The sequence below is a fragment of the Solanum stenotomum genome, chromosome 2, assembly GCF_019186545.1.
Source record: "Solanum stenotomum isolate F172 chromosome 2, ASM1918654v1, whole genome shotgun sequence".
Classification (NCBI taxonomy): domain Eukaryota; kingdom Viridiplantae; phylum Streptophyta; class Magnoliopsida; order Solanales; family Solanaceae; genus Solanum; species Solanum stenotomum.
The window spans coordinates 2,521,150-2,542,564 of NC_064283.1; the positions used below are offsets into that span (position 1 = coordinate 2,521,150).

Below are 21,415 nucleotides of genomic sequence, written 5' to 3' on the forward strand. Positions count from 1 at the left end.
TTATCTTTAATTCCATATCTTATTCATCAAGCTATTTTAACCTTATTTTGAACATGTTCATTCATAAATCATAATCACATCTCTCCCAAACATTTATACATTCATATCAATCATTCTTTTTTTCATTACTTTTATTTTCTAAAGATATATTATATTTATTTTAATTTATGTGACACATTTTATTTTTTTAATGTCAAACCGTTAAAATTTGATTAAAAATTTACTCATCAAGTCTTGGGCGAAAATAAATTTTGGAAGGAGCAAACTTAGGCGAAAATACACTAAACGACAAATTTCTGAACCAGAGGAACTGATTAGTCCGAGTTCCTCCGACAGGCGACAGGTGTCTCACAATGAACCAGATTATGCCACGTGGACCATTGTATTTATCGCACAAGCTTACTAGGCCTTGGGAAAGAAGCAGCTGAAACTGAGCCTACCGCGGTTCAAAATCGAATAGAAAAAAAATACATTTTAAAATAATTAAATTATTGAAAGTTCAAGAAAATTATTGAAAATTTTTATTGTTCATATTTATGATTTACTTTGAATTACTTATATTTTCAAGAATAGTTTGAAAATATTTAAAAGGATAGAAGTGGAAAGTGATATTTATTTTATGTCCTAAATTTTTTTTTCTTAATGGATGTGCATTGCTTCAATAATTCACTTATTTTAAAATGAATAAAATATTAGTTTATCAATAATAGATTATTGATTTAATAATTTCGGTAGCGATTTAAATTTTTTATATTATTGTGTTATCGATTCTTAGTTGTTTGAAGTTTTATTTTAACATGTTAATCGATAACTCAATAGTAAATTAATATTATATTTATATCATTTAGTATATAAAGTCCTTAAATTAAAGTTTAGTTTCATACTTTTATTGTTTACTAGTTCAAACTCTAGTTTATCCTATAACGTTAGTGTGCATGCTTTTCAGCATAATGCAATCTGTCAACTTATGTACCTAGTTCATTTAGTTTGTCGCCTTATTTCTAAGTGATTTTCTATGAGTTTTTTGGTATCAAATCCTAAAATATCAATATTCGATAAGCTAATATCTTAATACATGGCTTTATAACAATTTTTAGCATATTTACAAATCAATAATCAATAAAATAGGACCGAACCGATTGATACATAGCCCCGAGACAACCCCCTTCATTTTTAACCATGCTTTATCATTTTTAACTCTATACAATGGTTAGTTACTCTCGCCACTAAAAATAAAAAAAAAATAATTAAAAAAAATGTATAAACATTTGAAAATGATTTTACACTTTACATATCTCTATTATGACAGCTTTCAAAAATAGTCTCTTCTCTTTCACTCTCTCTGTGTTCTAATCTAAAAAGCAAAACCGCCGCCATGTATGAACATGAAAGCTCTTGTTCCCATTTTTTCTCTTCTTCAAGAAATTATTTTTTTCCTCTTTAGGGAACACAACAATTCCCAAAAATAGTGTAGAATTTTTCCTAGCTTTGGGAATCGTTTGTTGAATTTTCTGGTGTAAACTGTGAAGATTACTTTCAAATCCATTTTTACAAGTAAGCTAAAAGGGGCTGAAGTGGAGAAAACAAGTATTAGCTGAAAAACATATGTAAAAATTTCAAGTTTTATTAGCTAAATATGGCAGAGATTGAAAAATTAGCTGGTTCTGGTTCATTAGAAGAAACGATTACACAGCAAAATTATCCAGTAAAGAGGAAAAGGAATCTTCCTGGAAATCCTGGTAAAGTTTAATCTAACAGTTTTTACCATTTTTTTTGTTTGTTTTTGTCGATTTCTGTTTTGCTGAAGGTGAAAATGGTGGTTGTATGTGTAGATCCAGAAGCAGAAGTGATAGCTTTATCACCAAAAACTCTAATGGCGACAAACCGATTTGTGTGTGAGATTTGTAACAAAGGTTTTCAAAGAGATCAAAATTTACAGCTTCATCGGAGAGGTCACAACTTGCCATGGAAACTCCGGCAACGAACAAGCAATGAGGTGAAAAAACGTGTTTACGTTTGTCCAGAATCTTCATGCGTTCATCATGATCCTTCTAGAGCTTTAGGCGATCTCACTGGAATTAAGAAACATTTCTGCAGAAAACATGGTGAGAAGAAGTTTAAATGTGAACGTTGCACCAAAAAATACGCTGTTCATTCCGATTGGAAAGCACATATGAAAACTTGTGGTACTAGAGAGTATCGTTGCGATTGTGGAACTTTATTTTCCAGGTACTATAACGTCTTCCAGTATTTGAGATAAAATAATAAATAATCTAATCATTCGATCGCGAACTAATATTTTTATCTTATTTGTTTATGTTTAAGGAGGGATAGCTTCATAACTCATAGAGCATTTTGTGATGCATTGGCTCAAGAAAGTGCAAGATCTCATCAACCATTAATGGAGGATACAAATGCTGAAGGAGATTTGAAGGTTGATGAAGCTATTAACAAAACGGTGTCGTCTTCATCTAGTCCACCACCACAACCTTTAACTCCATCAACTGGCGTTCTCTCTCCAGTTCTGTCCATTCAAAGTTCAGGTAAAATTTTTTTTAAAAACAATAATAAAGCTAATTCTATGTTCTTTCGGTATGTTTTGATACGCGAGGAGATAAATAAGGATATTCAATCTCGAAATTAGCTCATACCTTAAATCAAACATGAAGTCATACTCCACTAATAATTTTATTTTGAGATTATTATTCTTATCTCGCGTATTAAATTAAAGTGCTTCGGGTATTGAACATGCATAATGTGCAATTTGTCAACATCGTAAAAGCCAACGAGTATGTCTACGAAAACGCTTCTCTCGTTTGAATGGAAATTTGGATTCTTCAGAGTGGGTTTTTTCATGTGATGTTCTTTTTTTATATATAAAAAATATTATTTTTTTTGGATTTGTCTATTAGTGTTCTTTGTTTTTTCTGAAGCTTCGTCTTGTTGTGTGATTTTCACCATTAATTTATTACTATTCATTTAATATATAGTTTTGACCACGAGGGAAGAGATGAATAGTAAAATGGTGTAATTATTATTTTTTAAAAATAATGTTAGTACGTGCTCAAAAATCGAAAAAGGATTTAAAAAGAGATATCATGATTGCTTCTTCTTTATAATGTGAAAGGTCTCTGGTTAAAGTGGGATGCATATATTGGATTGTGGATTCAGAAGTTACAAAAGTTTATTCCATTTTTGAAAAAGATTGCATCTTTTTCTTGATTCAATTGAATTGAATTATAAATAAAACTCTCTTTTTTTCTCTCTTTTGTTCATTTTTTGTGTGACAGAATTGCCTGTAGAAAATCAAAATCAAGGTGGAGTACAATTGCAACAAGCACAAGGTACAACAACACATGTTTCTACCACCCCTGTCATCACAATTTCCACTGCTGCTGCTAGTGGTCCTAGTAGTAGCAAGGTGTTTGCTAGTGTGTTTCCATCGTCGTCATCAGCTCAGCATGTAAACTCGTCTTACTCGGATATTCTACGTGCTATTGAGACCGAGCAAGTGATGGCTGTAGAGCCGATGTCACTCTCATTGTCGTCTTCTCTTTACTTGTCTAATAATGGACCAAGTTTATTCCAAGAACACACTGGTGGCCACGGCCACGGCCATGGCCAGCATTATGGTTCAGCAACAATGCAGCCAGCATTATCTGCAACTGCATTACTTCAAAAAGCAGCCCAAATGGGGTCTACAACCTCAAACAACTCGTTTCTCCGTGGCCTTGGATTGGCAATCTCATCGAGTGCTTCTACACCGGAGGAGAATTCACTAGCAAGGAGGACTAATGCTCTCGGCCATGTGAAGCTGGAGAGCAATATTAATGCAGAGGTACCCGGGCTCGGGATACAGCTTCATGGTCATTCAGGATTTACTGACTTTAGGATGGGTCCATCCATATCTCATCAGACATCTATGATGTTCGGAAGCAAGCCTCCGACTCTTGATTTTCTTGGTTTAGGAAATGGTGCAAGTGTAACTCCATCAAACGGATTTTCAGCGTTTTTAAGCTCAATGGAAGATGGATTTGGTGTTGTAGCTGAGCCTTGGGATGACCCTTCTGATAGAAAACCTGCTATGCTCTAGCTGGAGTTTAGTTGCATTAATGCAATGCCTGTCAAGGGCTTGCTCTGCGCTCATCACCACCTACCTGCATTTCACATCTCGACACAGTGGAGCCCGTAACCCGCCTTGCAATTAAGCTCTCTATTCACATCCCTCTCAAAGTTTTTGGATTGGAGTTTAGTTTTTTGTTTGATATTATACATATGCAATAGTTGATAGGGATAGCTAAGTTATGTTCATAATCTTGATATTGCACCCTTTTGGTCTCTCAACCAAACGTCATTATAAGATTTTAGTTTATTTTGGAAATCATATTAGGAGGACATGCAGTTAATTAGGAGAATATAGTAGCTATTAGCTAGGTTTCTAATTATTTTGTAGTAATTGTTATGTGAGAGAATAACTAAGTTCAGAATGTGGATATTTCTCACTTTGGAAAATTCTTTAATTTTCCACCTACTTTCTTTGTCCATTCTTTTTGTCTTCCTTTGAATATCACATTTTCATCTCCATAAGTAGTAAGCAAAGTCTAGTGTGAATTGATGATGTTGTGAACACTTATTCAAGGACAACATTAGATGCAAAGTTTCTTTAGGTCCTTTTTCCTTTGTGACAAGAAATTCACAGGGTACCTTTTCTACGAAACCTGACACCAAGTTGAAAACTTCAAAAAAAAAAATCATTTTAGGATAACTAGTACTCCATTGGTTATAGTTTATATATTATTATTATTTGACCTGACATTGAGTATTGTTGTTATTTATCATTTGATCTGGCATAAAATTTAAAATAAAGAAATAATTTTTGTTTAAATTAACAGTCTAAAACCAGCATAACATTTTATGTTATTGGATTATAAAAATGAGAAAACATAATCTCACATAAAATCTAACATATATTTGATTGTTTTTGTCTCTTTTCCAAATAACATAATATTATGAAAAATAAAATTCTGATTTTATGTTTTCGCATTACTTGTACATGTATAGATTATTAGAAAAATGTTGTATCATTCTATATGGATAAAATATAACTAATCTCTAGGTAAATTTATTCTCATCTTACTAATGAGTTAATTTCTCACACGGCCATCCAAATAATATCTTTCATTTCAAAAAGTCGCTTAATTTGACTTGTAACACAAAAATCACTCTAATGATAATCATATTACAATATTACTCAATTTTTGTTTTCTAACAAAAAAAAAACACTCCGTTATTGCATTTCATCAATCAACTAATTCAGACAATATTTCCAATAGATATTGCTAACGTAGAATGACACGTATTACTCTAACGAGCAATCAAACGACCCTACTTAATCACATGCCTTCTTCCAACAATGTACATCCAAACAGCTAAGGCCTAAGGGAAGGAGTAGACATTGGAGAATCAGAAAAATGGAAATGTGGGGAATAGGCAACAGACATTGCCATTTATAATGAAAGTACCATAACATTTCTAAACAGAGACGATCATGCCGGTCGGTCAGTAGGGGCTCCCCCCCACCCCCACCCCACCCCCAAGTCAAATCTTCAACTTAAATTTAATTAAAAGCCTTTATAGACTACTGTAGTAGTTGACTGTTGGGCCATGTTGGAAATTAATGAAAAATGACACTCATAATTTATTAGGAGAATTAAGCAGAATAGCAAATATTTAACCTATATTAGGTACTATAGTTGTAGTTTAAGAAAATTATAATTCGAAGCTATAATTTCTTCAATTCTTGCTATTCGCTTGATTTGTATAAATACATAATTTGTATGATTTAGTTTTTGATTGTATAAATCCAGAATTTTGTATATACTTACACTAGCTATTTGTATACGATTTATGAAAAAATTATAATAAATTATCCTGTTTGTATATTTGCAAGCAAAATATACAAATGAAATTTTGAAAAAAAATTAAATATATAAATACAAAGTTTGTATATACTTACCCTATTTGTATATTTGCAAAAGAAGCATACAAATGGGCAGAAGTATACAAACCACAACCTCTATAGCAAATGGAACTATAGCTATGACGTGCAATTATCAAAACTATAATTATAGAGTCTTGTTATGTCTATTATGTTTCCTATTTCAATAATTTTCTCTTTGTTATTTCAACAGATTTTGTGAAATGGAAAGAGTCAAAAATGTTTTTAAATGATTTGAAAATGAATAAATATGTTTGGTCAAAAGATATTATTATCATTAATAATTTGGTCCAAAAATATTTATGGTAGAGTATAAATTAATGTCTTTCTCTATTTTAATTTGGATTGAAAGGTGAGCATAACATTGAATGATGCACACTCTTGACTGTGCCCACCTGCAGTGACATCGATTGTTCAGTGATATTGATGAATAACAATGACTAAATTAGTGACATTCCAGCTAATACAAAATTTCAAAAGTTTCTGCACATTACATATTTATATGGAATTATAATTATGTATAACTTGGTATACCACATTAATAACATATCCAAAGGTAAGATATCTACCGATTTTTATTTGTCTTTTTGATAGTTCCTTAGTTAACAAGCAAATATGACAACCAAATAGTAAGCGACAAACAATAAATAGTATTTTCTATGTTTCTTTTTAGTTGTCGATTTTTGTATTTTGAGTGTTAATTGATTAATTTTTAAAGTTAAATTAGATTATATTTTTAAAATAAAAATTTAGATATTTAAAAATTATACGAAAAACATTATAAATTGTAATTTTCTTTTCATATCAATATGATAAAAAATACATCTTAAAAAGCTAGTCAAAATTTGTACTCTAAATCACGCATTTGAGGGTGATGCACCCAACATGATTTTTTTCAAAGCCAGGGCTTGAACCCAAGAGTTTCGATTAAGAGTGAAACAGTCACACCACTACACCACAACTCATGTTGATAACTCTCTAGCTATCTACTAACTTTTCACTCTGTACATTTTTCTAATTTGAATTATATCTTTAGTAAGCTAAATCATATGTATGCTATCTGATCACCTTTCATAGTTTATTTTTCGATATATCTCTACCTTTCCTTACTCATGTTACATTCAACATCTCAAACCTCTTTAATTGTGCATTTCACTTATATAATATCCTGATCATCTTTATCTCACTTTTCTCATTTAATCCGATCTACAAATTACTCTATCTTATCCTAAATAGCTTCGTTCCTACAACTCTCTTATAATAAGTTCACACATCCTTCTCATCATTCTTATCGTGAAATATCTACATGAACAATAATTATCTTACACGTTAATTTGCTTCTCCTCAGATAGTTCAATAATTTAATTAAGAGAAACAATTTAAATTCTCTACCAAAATAGCCAATGTGATTAGTAAATAATTAAATAGAAATATACCTAAATCCTGTTGGACATGATTACTGATTATGCCTTTTTGTTTGATCTCTTCCGCCGGCTGACTTTTAAATTAGTTTAGTTTATTAATCACTCACTATTTATCCATTTCTTCAATGAAGATTCCCCAAATCACAATTTTAATCTCTACCTCCTCCTCTTCCGCCGTGGAACGCCGCTTCTTTCTCATTTCCGGCCACCGGAACCACCGGAAAACTGAGATTCTTCTCCGATGTATCTCACAGTTCTTTCGATTTTTCTATTACTACCTGTGATCTTCATTTTCAAGTTCATATACTCAGTGATTTACCTTCCATGGAAGTTCGAAAAACACTTCAGGGAGCAAGGAATCAGAGGCCCCGGCTACCGTCTGATCTACGGAAACACAAAGGAAATCAGACGGCAGATTAGTGGAGCTGAATCGAAATCAATTCCGTTTAATCACAACGTGCTGCACCGAATTGCTCCTCAGTACTACAACTGGTCCGCCATTTACGGGAAGACTTTTTTGTGGTGGTTCGGGTCGAAGCCCCGATTGGCTATTTCTGACCCGGATATGATTAAAGGGCTTTTCATGAATAAAGCAGTGGATAAAGTTGAATTTGATCCACAAACTAAGCAGCTGTTTGGACAAGGGCTTGTTGGTTTGCGAGGTGAACAATGGGCTTTACATAGGAGGATTGCAAACCAGGCTTTTAACATGGAGATTGTTAAGGTGATCCATTAACTTTGACTTTTAGCCCATTTATTACGTTTTTTTTTTTTTTTGTCTTACAAAAGAAAAGGTCAATGAAGTTTTCACCTGAAAATGCATTTTTAAAAACTCTCAAAGAAAGCATTGAAAATACCTTTGAATTTGGTGTGAATTATTAATTTTATTCCGAATGATTGATAGTCTTAAAAACACTCGTTTACTTGATTAACTGAACTTAAATACACATATAATCTTGCAATATAAGTTAAATATATCTATATATTCTTGTCAAGTTTAGGGATGTTTTTAACAATTGTCTCGATTTTTGTGACATACTTTTATAGGAGTTTGAAACCAATTGCTATGTTATGTGTCAGATTGAGGATGTATCTAAATTTAGTTAGTTAAATAGAAGGGTGTTTTTAAAACTATCAATAATTCACGGGCAAAACTAATAATTTGTGTTAAATTCAAGAGTGCTTTCAATATTTCTCTAAAAAAATTTCGCTAAGGTAAATGTCTTCAAAAATAACATTTATACTTTAATAAGATTAAAAAAATATTTGTATCTTCATAAAATAAGAAAATAATCCGCAAATATTTCACTTTCACACCTTATTCTTCAGGAAATATAGAATATAATATCATCTTAAAAAACGTTTACAAATACTCTTAAAATTACTCTATCAATTCAATTTTATACATAAAATGATAAAAATTATCCTTAGGTAGATTCAAAGATAATCCTTTAAAGTCACATTAGTAACCATTTATTTTTTTTAAATTTGTCCATAAAATACAAAGAAAATTGCATCAAATTTAACCATCACCACAAAGAAGTTCCATTGACTTGGAATTTAATCATAAACACGAAAAAATCTCATTAAATTTTAAAATATACGATCATAAAAATGCACTAGACTAGAAAAAAAAAAACTCAAAATTATATCTTTAATGTGAATTGTTTCATTTTTTTTTTTAAAAATAGTTACCCTCAGAAGTCACAAGTCATTATCCAACCGGTCTCTTTGACAAAATATTTGATAAAAATTAAAAATATTAATTTAAAGAGTGCTTAAGAAACTATTGTAACCATTTTTGTATTTTTCTTTAAATATTATACCCACTTTATTTTCTAGCTTGTCGTCATTTTTAAGTTCTTTAATTTGAGCTTCTTTTAACCTTAAGAGAAAACAGAGCAGCCATGCTCTTTCATTCATGGAGAAATCCTCTATGCAACAGAGGTAATTTCTTCCCTTTAATCCAACTGTTTGCTTTATCGGATGGCCATGTAGCTATATTTCATTCTTGCGCTTCTATTCCCTCTAAATATCCTTCGTTTCGCAAAAAGCCATCGATTTCTAAGAAGCGTAAAGTTGTAATTTTTAGGGAATTCAGAGATGTGAATAGTTTAAACAATGCTGTTTGTGTTTTTCATCAATTGGTCTGTAAAGAACCAGTTCCTTCTGTTGTAGAGTTCGCAAAATTGTTAAGGGTGATGATTAATATGAAAGAATATTCTGTTGTTGTTTCGTTTTTCGGAGAGATGAGGAAGTTAGGGATTCCCTTTGATGATTATATCTTGACTGTTGTGATTAATTCTTTTTGCTTGCTGGGTTGTGCTGAAAATGGATTTTCGGTATTGGGTGTTTTTTTCAAGAGTGGTGTTCAGTTTAATGTGGTTACCTTCAGTACTCTTATGAGGGGACTTTTTGAACAAAATAAGATTCAGGATGCTATGTGGTTGTTTAGGAAGCTGGTGAAAGAGAAAATTTGTAAGATGGATGAAGTTATGTTTGGTACAGTCATGAATGGGCTTTGTAAACAAGGGCATACTCAAACAGCTCTTAGTTTGTTGAGGATAATGGACCAAGGGGATGCCAAACCTAACACAGTTGTGTATAGTATTGTTGTAGATGCACTTTGTAAAGACCAAATGGTATGTGCTGCTTTTAATCTTTTCAATGAAATGAAGCGAAAAGGGATTACTCTGAATGTACTTACGTATAGTTCACTGGTTGATGGTTTCTGTAAGTTTGATCAGTGGGAAAAAGTTAGGCTGCTTTTGGATGAGATGATGTATCTTAATATTTTCCCGAACATGCACACGTTTAGCATGTTGGTAGATGCATTTTGTAAAAAAAGGATGGTTGAAGATGCTGTGGAAGTGTTAAAGATAATGGTCCAAAAAGGTGAACATCCTGATGTGGTTACCTTTAACGCTATAATGGAAGGGTATTGTTTGCGCGGTGAAATAGACGTAGCAAGGAGAGTTTTAGATTCTATGATTGATATTGGTGTCAAGCCTGACATCTTTAGTTACAATATATTAGTCAATGGATATTGCAAGCAGAAGAAATTAGATGAGGCCAATGGATATTGCAAGCAGAAGAAATTAGATGAGGCCATGCATTTATATTGTGAAATCTCGCAAAAGGGATTGAAACCTGACATTGTTACGTATTCTACTATCTTGCAATTTTTGAAGTTGGTAGAGTAGAGTGTTCTGAAAATTTCTTTACTGAGATGCAAAATGCAGGCCATAGTCCTGACATTTACACTTGTGGCATTATGCTTCATGGTTATTTAAAAAATGGACATGTAGAAAAAGCAATGTCCCTCTTTCATAGGTGGGAAAAAAGAAGAAGAAGATACTTATATTTTGATCTATAATACAGGCAATGATGGATTTTTTAACATTCAAAAGCTTGATAAAGCTCGTTCTATTTTTGATAAGCTTTATTCCGTAGGGTTGCATCCTGATGTTATAAGATACAATGTAACAGTAAATGGACTTTGTATTGAAGGTTTAGTAGATGAAGCCAAAGAGTTGCTAAGAAAAATGGAGGACAATGGGTGTTTGCCGGACAATGCCACTTCCAATCTTATTGTGAATGGACTTCTCAAGAGTAATAAAACTAATGAAGCAATGACCCTTTTGAAGGAAATCATCCAGAGAGGTTTCGCAGCTGATAAAGTCACGATGTCATTGCTAATAGAACTACTCTTGTTAATAGGGGAAGGTACTTTTTTGCTTAATATGATACCAGAACTTCATCTAAGAAATGAGAAATGAAGCTCTTTTTCCTCTCACTTTTGAACTACTTGAGAGCTTGACTACAATTGGGAAAACCAAATGATGATAGCACTCGAAGTTTAGTTAGCTTCCAATAATGGTTTATGAAGGTATGTGACTTCTTAAAATTCATATGTTGGGGGAATGTCTTAATCTGGAAACTTTATCTCCCTATACCTATATGGATTTTTTTAATATAATAATAGATGTAAGTCTTATTAAACATAACTCAATTCCTCGGTATGATCATTCAGAAAGTCCCTCCAAGGCTCCCATACAATTATTGCAAAAGCTGAAGACACCATTTCCCATTCTTATCGCGATCCAGAGATTTCAGTAACCATATTAAGCAATACCATATATAGAACGTGGTCCGATATTCAATAGTCTATAAAAGTGTTTTGTATGCATTCATTTCATTGTGATGTCTACTTCAGTCACATTTCATGATTTCTGTTAAAATTGGCTGCATTTGGAGTCCCAATTGATAGTTTTTTCCTTTGAGAAAGGACACAAGTATATGTCAGTGTTCTTTGATTTCAGATGTCTTGTTTAAAATCTTTGATACAACCCACCACCTTTTGGAATTTGTATGCCATCTTTTTCTTTAAAAAAATATCACAAGTACGGGTGGAGCTACTGTTTCATTTACGGATTGAAAGGACCTAATAGCTTTAGCCTAGAAGCTGGATTGTGTTAAAAAATCCACTTAAGATGTATAAATAATTTATCCAGAATACATAAATTCAAAATTCTTGCCCCCTCCCCCCGCTAACCATAAGATTCTATGTGTATTTTAGGCATGTTATATAAGTTTAGCTAATATGTCAGAAATCTTATTCTTTTTCTCTTAGATTGGGTATTCGATCAAAATTTGTTATATGAAAAATAGTGGTAAAAAGCAATAACTTCTAAAGTGACTATAAATGTATAAATTTGTTTTCCGAGCACTAAGTCCTTCAAGAATAGGCTAGCTTTATCTCTCAATTACCTATCATGTGCTTTCCTTGATGAAATCTCAATGTGTATTTAGTTGTTAACTTGTCTTACATGACATTCGTGTATTGCCCACTCCATGGCATTATACTTTCTTCCATCTTCATCATTGAGCATACTATTTTTACTTTGTATTGATTTCGAATTTGTATTACTAGAAATTGATCTTCTCATTACTGTACTATAAAGTAGTATCTATACCTATACTTATAAGTCAAAACCTTTTTTTCTTTTACTAAAGTTTTGATGAATTGCAGGCTTGGGTACCAGATATTGTGACTAGTGTTATCAAGGCATTGAAGAAATGGGAAAAAGAAAATGAAGAGAAGGAAGAATTTGAAATAGATGTCTTCAAAGAATTGAATGATCTCTCAGCTGAGGTTATATCTAGAACAGCTTTTGGGAGTAGCTTTGAAGAGGGGAAACGCATATTTGTGTTGCAAGAGCAACAAATATCTCTTACTTTGCAGGCAATGCGAAGCGTCTACCTTCCTGGATTTAGGTAAGTCATCATATAAGCTTTGCTGTTGAACTAATTTGGCAATCGTGAAATGAGTATTTAAGCATGAATGCTTTTACTCTTTTTTAGTTTTTCACGGGATTGTATTCATCAATTTAATGGATAAGAAATCTGTTAATAAATTAACAGGTATTTGCCCACGAAAAATAACATGATGAGACGGAGACTAGAGAAAGAAACTCGAGAGTCAGTAAGGAAGCTGATTGAGAGTAGTAAAGGGAGAGAAAATTCTAAAAGTCTTCTTAGTTTGCTAATCTCTGCTAGTGAAGAAGAACACGGATTTGGGATGGAAGAAGTCATAAATGAATGCAAGACATTTTACTTTGCTGGGAAGGAAACTACTTCTGTCTTTTTAACTTGGACACTTCTTCTTCTAGCATTGCATCAAGAGTGGCAAGATAAAGCTCGAGAAGAAGTTTTCCGAGTTTGTAAGGGTAACAACCTTCCAAGTGCAGAGAATCTGAATGATTTCAAGATTGTAAGTTCGATTCTCTTATCTATTTGTTATGTTTCTCAACACATTAATTGAGGGTTGGCAATTCACTCTTTATATAGTCTTGGCAACTCAACTCATGAGCTAGGTTTTGGGGTTCACTTGGGTTTTAGGTTCATTTCTTTTAACATGGTATCAAAGTCGCACTCATCCCTATTATTGATTTATCCAACGTTTGGCTCCATGTTATGTTGTCTATGTGTCTAATCTTAAGCATGCTGTGTGTGTTGAGTGTCCCGACATTAGTTGCAGGAGTAAATGTTCTTTCGATAATCCTCACCTCATGAGTTGACTTTTAGGAATGTATTAGGCTCATTGTCTATTTCACTTTTTAAGTGGTAGTTCCTAACGTTGGTGACAAATTGCAAGTTTTACTTATATTTGTTCTCTAATTTTGTTTGTTTGAATAGGTGACAATGATACTCAATGAGACACTGAGACTCTACCCACCGATAGTCGCATTGACAAGAGGAACTTCTAAAGATATCAAGTTGGGAGACCTTGAAATTCCTGCAAATACTCAATTTTATGTGTCAGTAGCTGCTGTGCACCATGACACCGAGATATGGGGGAAAGATGCACTGGAATTCAACCCTCAGAGATTTGCCGAGTCTCGTAAGCATTTGGCTTCATTTTTCCCTTTTGCATTAGGTCCAAGAGTCTGTGTTGGGCAAAACTTAGCCATGGTTGAAGCCAAAATCATCCTGACAATGATAGTTAAGAGTTTCTCTCTTGCATTGTCACCTTCATATGTTCATGCTCCAACTACGCGCCTTACTTTACAGCCCCAGTATGGTGCTCCTATCCTCTTTAGGAAGATTTAAGTTTAAATGTACTACTCTTCACCATGTGATCAGTTTGTCCATCGACGATATATAGATCATCGATCAAAGCTTCAATTATAAACGAGTTGGATCGATTATATGAATCATTCATTCTGCTCTATTCATGTCCCATAATATCAATATTGTTTTTACATATTCATGTTTCTCTAACAAGTGAATGCATATGCTGTCCCAAAGTTTTTGTGTGGGAGGCGACATGTATCCCGTGGAATTAGTCCTGAATTTTATTTTATTTTATAGTTTTTGCATTGTCCGTCTATCGGCCTATAACGGAATTTATTCTTGATTGAACCACCAGAACTTTGTTACTCCCCTAAGGTTTGGCATTAATCAATAGCTGGCTAGCTGCTCGGAAAGGGAAAAAAAAATAGCTCGGTGCACTAAGTATTTCACACGCAAGATTGGGACATCAATCGGTAGTTGTTACAAACTTGAAAATTTGAACTACCAAACATAAAAACCCCACCCATGTGAGCATGATTCAAAGTTAGGTTTGATTTATCATTTATTAATAACTTTTCCATACTTTACGTGAAATTCTTTTTTCCATCGATTAACAAAGAATATGGAAGACATAACCACGCAACGATAATTAGAATATTACTGAGATTTGTTTTAAGTAGAGAAATATCTTTATTAATAGGATATCTCTCTTTAATCATCGACAAAGTTAATGTGTCTATATATATTCGCAAAGATCTTCAAGTGCCTCAAATTCGAAAGTGCATAATAAATATCTCTAAAGTCAAATAATAATAAAAATGAAATGAAATACTCCAAAAAATAATATATAAAAGATATTTATAACATTTCTTCTAGTTGGGAGGTAGCTAGGTGGACAAGTAAAATTAATCCAAGTTGAAAATAAGCTTCTTTGCTACGAAATAGTCAATTTCAAATATATTTTGTTGATAAGACATCTTTTTTCTAAAGTAGTCTATTTCAAATAGATTTATGGGAAAATTTAACAAGATATTTTATTCAAACACCATTATTTTAACTTTAACGAGTATTTATAAATTACTAATGTTACAAAATTAATTAATTAAAATTATTATTATTTTAATAAATTTATAATTAAAAATTATTTACCAAACGAGATTAGGCATGAGCTATGGTGGCAGTACGTTTCCGTATTGGACGAATCAAGCAATTATAGTCGGTTTCCATTTAAAATATTAACATAAGATCTTCATTTTTGTATTCGTTTGGAAATGACCAAAATACCCTCCACAATCAACGACTGGTTGAGCATCAATTAACAGATTCGAGAAATATGCGAGGACTGAAATCGTCATATTTACATTTCCTTTTATCTTGCCATATTATTTTCATAATCAATGGTTATTATAAATGACACCACAAATATAAAAGGATTTCCAAATTTTCTCAACTTTTTCAAATTTGGTAGACAAAGTCAGAAGTTTACCATTGGGTATATATAGGGTTTTGTTGGTGAAATGAAAAGCTTTTTGAGTTGAACATTTGAGCTCTAACTCAACAGAACTTATTTGAAGAAGATTGGAATATTTTGGTTTTTTTTTCCCATCTTTTGGATTGAAAAGGTGCATTCTTGAAACCCCTTTTATTGTTTTCTTTTGTAGTATTGTGGCTTCCAATTTTTTTGGGTGATTTGGATTGAAAAGGTGCAATCTTGAAACCCCTTTTATTGTTTTCTTTTGTTTTTGGGTGTTTGTGTTATAGAATGTTTGTTCAAAGTTCGAATAAGAAATCTTAACTGTTTAGAATTAGAAATTTGGGATTTGATATACATATAGGAACAGATTTTCTATTTTTCTGAATGTTTGTAATTAAAGGTTTATATTTGGTGTTTTGAGTTCTTGTGATTCTTGATAAGCTCGAATCACTGAAAATGTTATATTGTGAAACCCCTTTATTGTTTAAGAGACCTAAATTGTTTAAATGGAATTTGTAATCAGATTCCTGTAGGAAATGACATTTCTAGTCTTTTTTTAGTCAAACTAGATTTCCTACAATTATAACTAGGGCCGTTACAGCTATGTTTCATGTAACGGAAAATTGTGGAGATTTATGAGATTCTGAATAAAATTATCTTTCCTTTAGTCTGTTTGGAGCTTTGATCTGAGGTATCATATTCTGTGCTTTGATTTTTTTTAAGGTATTGTGTTTATTTGTTTGATTTCTGTTATTATATGTTGTTTCATGTAGTTGATTATAGTATTATTTTGTTGTAGTATTGCTCTGCTACTATCTGTTCCGTTATTTTTGTACTGTTTTTATTTTGAGGCGAGGTCTATTGGAAACAACCGTTCTCTTAGGTAGAGGTCAGGTGTGTGTACACTCTGCCCTTCCTAGACCTCACTTTGTGGGACTACATTGAGTATGTTGTTGTTGTAATGTGTTTATTTGCTTTTCAATGAAGATGGGTGATTGAGTGACAAGCTTAGGCATTTATTTTATTTTTCCACTTTTATGGGTTCTAGGCTTCTAGTCAACTATATGTCTTTTTGGTGCAAATAATGGACTAGTTTTTTCATGTGGTTTTTGTTTGAAATTATTTTTTTAGTAATTGTGGTCTTGAGCCGGGATGGTTCACAAGCATGGGTTTTGGGTAAACCTACCCATCAAGGCCGAGATAGATGTGCTCATACTTAGTGTTTATTAGAGAATTCTTGAGTTTTTTGCTTATTAGTTGGTACTATAAGCAACCATTGATTGACATGAAATATAGTGGATATAACAATGTCCTACCTATATCCTCTACTATATTTTTGTGACTTTTTCCTCCTAATATTGGTTACCCTGTTCTTCAGGTGGTTATGCTGTCTTCAAGTGAAGACCAAATTGATGCGTATTAACAAACGTTCTGGGGAGTACTGATATTTCCCGTGTTCTGTGGTACTGGTTGTGTTTCTCTTATAAACGAGTGTGAGCAAATTTGTTGTAGTTGATAAACCAATATGCCTAGTAATTATCTTTTTAGAGTAGGTGGTGCATTGAGGCAGGGAATCCGGAAATCCATTTCTGGGCAAGAAAGGGGGCTTCAATTGGTGGAGATTTTTTCTGAAGAGCGGTTGTTGTTCGGGAAGTCCTTCTGTTCTGTGTCATCTGCAAGATTGTCTGACCTGCATGTGTTTGTAAGGCCTGGAGCTTTTGCTGCAGCACAGACAAATTTGAATATAGTTAATCAAAGAAAGAATATTTCTGTGATCAGTGCTATTCCTCATGCATTTGGGTTCAAGGGTTTTCACAGTTCTTCAGCTGCATGTATCTCTGCTGGTGCTGCTCCTGATGTGTCCTTTGATAACTCTCTGCATGAGGTCCAACGTACAAGTTCAGCAAATTCTTCTGAACAGTATGTCTCTCAACTTTGCTATAGTTATTCATTTAAGACAAGTTTCTGAAGGTACCGATATGGGCCTAACCGTTTGTAACCTGATTCAATTGGCAAGTCATTACCCGAGTTCAGGTGGGGTTAAAGGTTTCATCCTGAAGTTTCTCAAGTTGACTTTTTTTTACTGGACAGATACTAGAATCCTTCACATCTCGTTGCCTTTTCTTAAGCTTATTTCTACCTCTATTACTTCCATTGCTGAGTGTGTAGATGTCTCTAATTTGTTGCTTCGCGTACTGCCAATTTATATGTAGCACCACAGAACTATCACTAAATGAGAGCATATTATTGAGGTGTCAGCTTTGGAGTTCTAATAGTTTGTACTTAGTAATTGAGTTCTACTATCACATTTCAGGAAAATCCATATTGACAGAAGCCTGAAGCTTAATTCAGGGTCGTCTTACCTGCCTCACCCTGATAAAGAAGAAAAAGGTGGAGAGGATGCTCATTTTATTTGCATTGATGAACAAGTAATTGGCATAGCTGATGGTGTTGGTGGATGGGCTGATGTTGGTGTTGATGCTGGAGAATATTCTCGAGAACTGATGGCAAATGCAGTAATGGCAATTCGTGAGGAACCAAAAGGTTCAGTAGATCCAGCCAGGGTCCTGGAAAAAGCTTATACACTCACAAGAGCCAAAGGGTCCTCAACTGCCTGCATTATTGCCCTTACAGATCAGGTATATAAGTAATTCTATATCTACCATTCTTGATGCATTAGGAGAGAAACGATTTCCCAATTTAATATTTAGTGCTTGTGCTTCAGCACCAGACTGTTATTAAGAGAATGGTTGTGGATTGGAGTTATCTAGTACTTATTTGTTAGGGGAACATATTGTGGTTTCTGAAATAGAAGCAAGAAAAAGTTTATTGAGGAAACACATGGGTCCATCCATCATAACTTTTTGAGCTCTGTTCATGAATGAAACCTTCCTTTTAAGGAATGTGGATACTACTTTCGGACAGCCCGAAGATAAAAGTGACACTGCCTTTCTGGGACACGAGAGTAGCTTGATGGAGTTCAGATATAAGACTAAACGCTTTTTAGTTGGTTCAGTTAGATGCTGAGATGTCCAGTAACAATGAAGTTTCTTTTAGACAAAAGACTTTTGGACCTATTAGCCATTGTTTACAGCCAGAACCAGGTGTGAAGAAGTAGTTTTGTGAGTAAAATGGCAAAGAAATTAAAAAGATGTTGAGCTATTTAGAAGTTTATACCTTTATGAATGTTAAATTTATCATTTTCCTATCTTCTCAGGGTCTCCATGCCATTAACTTAGGAGATAGCGGATTTATGGTGATTAGAGATGGATGTACTGTTTTAAAATCCCCTGTGCAGCAGCATGATTTCAATTTTACATATCAGCTGGAGAGTGGTGGTACTGGCGGTGATTCACCAACTTCCGGGGAGGTCAGTTCTTGCTTTCATAAAGTGTCCGAGTAGACAAGTTACAACTCGGACAAATGGTTATTGAGACAAATCACAATCAATCAAATCACATTTTCAAGAAATGCGAAATATCTAAATCGTACAATTAAAGAATTTTTTCAGTGATAAGAAAAGTAAAAATCGTGAACTGGGGGATTGGATTATGATAAATAGTGATCATCAAATATTTGTTGAAAAAACCTGTTTTGTATCTCAATCTTTATTCATCATTCATTTTTCTCATCACACTATCAAAAACAAAATTATTCATTTTCTTCATTGAGCCGAATCTGGAGAGGTGCTTTCACACACTGCAACATTTTCATTCTTTTTAATCAACTTATGTTAATACCTTTCTCACTCTCTCCTTTGTTTCTCGAAGAAACTAACGTGCTCTTAGATGACCTAAATTTTGGATGATCTGACTGACATTCTTTTGCAATCTGACCTAATACTGTTATGTGTTTATACCTAGTTTAATATTCTGTCAACTATAAATGTGGGGTGTTGACTCATGACTGTCGCTTGAATTTTTCTTTCTCCATTCAGTCGATCTGTAGTCTAATTCTCTATAAAACTGAATGGTTGGCTTCTGGTGCAGGTGTTTAAAATACCTGTTGCTCCGGGAGATGTTATCATTGCTGGAACTGATGGATTGTTTGACAATTTGTATACCAGTGATATAACTGCAGTAGTGGTGCATGCTAGGAGAGCTCACTTGCCACCTCAGGTTGTAGCTCAGAAGATAGCTGCATTGGCTCGGGAAAGAGCACTCGACAAAAACAGGCAATCCCCTTTCTCCACTGCAGCCCAAGATGCTGGCATCCGTTTCTATGGTGGGAAGTTGGATGACGTAACAGTGGTGGTGTCTTATATAACCAGTGACAAAAATGTACGAGGAGACTATACCCTGACATGTCAACTCATTATGTTCATTATTTGCTTGCATTGTTTTTCCTGCCAGAGACACGAGTATCTCAATCTAATCTGTTCACTATAGCCTCGGGAGTGCTATCCTGGGAAGAATTTGTTGATCTAAAAAGGAGATGGTTGTTTAATAGTGCATACTGCATAGTATCTGTGCAGAAGAATGAAAATAGCTCTTTGTCTAGTCTTTTTGTTAAACTTTGTGCAGAGTATTGCTTTCAACCGGTAGATGGCATAGGTTCTTCGCCACTGTGGACTTATTTTACTTTTTCTATGACAGGAGAAACTCACTTTCTGATTACCCTCTGAATCCTCTCGCACAATGAACAGGTACTCAACTAAATTCCAAAATGTTAGAAGCTGATCATTTGCTATATGTTATTTGTGTGCAGCTTCTTAACTCAAACTGGAAGGAACCTGATGCTTTTACTTTCTGTTGGATGCAGGAAAACTCCAACAGCTTGAAGATTTAGTTAAAGAGATTTTATACTATGTTGCTCAGACTCTTCAAAAATGTGTAGTGTGCGTGCTGGATTCTCCAAAAGTAGTGTACTTTTGAAGAATCTGACACGGCTGCGGCAACATAAGTGAAGAGTCCGCGCAACTTAGGTTGTTGTATACCTATATCGACCAACAGTTTCGTCTTTGTGAAATTCAAATTGCTTGGCTTGGCAGTCAGTTTTGATGCTTCATGCGGCATGGATGAGTTCAGGCCTAGCCATTTAAGTGTTTTTCCACATGTATATATTTTTTATTTTGGTAATTTACTGGTAATATTTTTGTACATTTTGGAATTGCCATTAAGGCTATACGAAACTTACAGCATATATCTTCATTCTTTATTGGAATTTTAATTTGTGTCAACCTTCTGAGTTTCTTCCGCAAACAGTTTCTCTAAGGGGTAAGGTCTACGTACGCTTCATATTTTATGAGCCCCATTTGTGGAAATACATTGACTATGTTGTTGTCGTCAACCTTCTCTTTTGAAAGTTCTTGAGACTTCATGTCCCAAAGAGTTGGTCAATGACTTGCCTATTCGGTCACGTATCTTATTGGGTCGCCCATGTTAATTTATCGTTATTAAATAATAAAAGTGTATATAAAAAACAGGTGTCATCTTTTTATTGGTATTGGTAAGGTTTTTTCCAAGTTGGATAGTCTGTTTTTAATGTTCAAGATTTGCTTATCTGGTCCAACTTTCTGGGAATCGTTACATGCTGAGGTTGCTTAAATGATTGCTTATACTCCCTCTCCGTTCTATTTTAGATGTCGTTTTAGCTCAAAAAATTATTTAAAAACTATTGTCACTTTAGGAAAGCAAGTTTACAGTTTACATTTTTTTTTCTTCTAATTATTACATTAATATTAAAGAAGTATGCACAATATTTAAGTGGAAAAATCAGTCTACTTTTATTAACTAGGGATATTTTAATAAATTATACTCCTTGTATCTCTTTTTTAATGGACGTGAAAAGAACTAAAACGGAGAGAGTAATATGCATGCATATGTACTAAATTATCCTTATTATGTGTTCTTTGGAAATTTAAGTTTGACCTTTAATAGTATTTCATTTATGTGAAGTTCCACCATCAAAAAATCATAATTAGCTCAATGAATTTCTTGTCTT

General features: G+C 33.5%; 3 protein-coding genes and 1 pseudogene across 4 annotated transcripts in view; all 4 read left to right on the forward strand.

The window, feature by feature from the left end:
• Positions 1 to 1,294: 1,294 nt before the first annotated feature.
• The window catches only part of LOC125854789 (zinc finger protein GAI-ASSOCIATED FACTOR 1-like), a 197,843-nt gene continuing 177,722 nt past the window's right edge, over positions 1,295 to 21,415 (forward strand). The window contains exons 1-4 of one of the 2 annotated variants that reach the window (XR_007445424.1): positions 1,295 to 1,739; positions 1,833 to 2,229; positions 2,326 to 2,543; positions 3,291 to 4,184. Coding sequence is in view for 1 of the 2 variants with exons in the window: in XM_049534371.1 (XP_049390328.1) it covers positions 1,637 to 1,739; positions 1,833 to 2,229; positions 2,326 to 2,543; positions 3,291 to 4,093 (1,521 nt within the window). In the remaining variant the exon portion in view is untranslated. Of the gene's footprint in view, positions 1,740 to 1,832; positions 2,230 to 2,325; positions 2,544 to 3,290; positions 4,485 to 21,415 lie in introns of those variants that run through there. The other variant, XM_049534371.1, reaches the window with a different exon arrangement.
• Positions 7,425 to 14,152, forward strand: LOC125854790 (cytochrome P450 734A1-like). The gene is made up of 4 exons (XM_049534372.1): positions 7,425 to 8,146; positions 12,455 to 12,699; positions 12,847 to 13,195; positions 13,621 to 14,152. The coding sequence occupies exons 1-4, from the start codon at positions 7,664 to 7,666 to the stop codon at positions 14,032 to 14,034; spliced, it is 1,491 nt and encodes a 496-aa protein (XP_049390329.1). The 5' UTR covers positions 7,425 to 7,663; the 3' UTR covers positions 14,035 to 14,152.
• On the forward strand, positions 9,318 to 11,306 carry LOC125854788 (putative pentatricopeptide repeat-containing protein At1g12700, mitochondrial; annotated as a pseudogene).
• Positions 15,418 to 20,651, forward strand: LOC125854798 (probable protein phosphatase 2C 55). The gene is made up of 7 exons (XM_049534381.1): positions 15,418 to 15,620; positions 16,851 to 17,392; positions 17,787 to 18,111; positions 18,690 to 18,842; positions 19,462 to 19,752; positions 20,068 to 20,117; positions 20,234 to 20,651. Exons 2-6 carry the CDS (start codon positions 16,998 to 17,000, stop codon positions 20,083 to 20,085), a joined length of 1,182 nt encoding a protein of 393 aa, XP_049390338.1. The 5' UTR covers positions 15,418 to 15,620; positions 16,851 to 16,997; the 3' UTR covers positions 20,086 to 20,117; positions 20,234 to 20,651.

Excerpts from the sequence above, each read along its gene's own strand:
- LOC125854790 (XM_049534372.1), top strand. The coding sequence starts at position 7,664 with ATGTATCTCACAGTTCTTTCGATTTTTCTATTACTACCTGTGATCTTC. Across the intron at positions 8,147-12,454 it reads TTAACATGGAGATTGTTAAG|GCTTGGGTACCAGATATTGT; the intron begins GTGATCCATTAA and ends GATGAATTGCAG. Across the intron at positions 12,700-12,846 it reads GTCTACCTTCCTGGATTTAG|GTATTTGCCCACGAAAAATA; the intron begins GTAAGTCATCAT and ends ATAAATTAACAG.
- LOC125854798 (XM_049534381.1), top strand. The coding sequence starts at position 16,998 with ATGCCTAGTAATTATCTTTTTAGAGTAGGTGGTGCATTGAGGCAGGGA. Across the intron at positions 17,393-17,786 it reads TCAGCAAATTCTTCTGAACA|GAAAATCCATATTGACAGAA; the intron begins GTATGTCTCTCA and ends ATCACATTTCAG. Across the intron at positions 18,112-18,689 it reads TTATTGCCCTTACAGATCAG|GGTCTCCATGCCATTAACTT; the intron begins GTATATAAGTAA and ends CTATCTTCTCAG.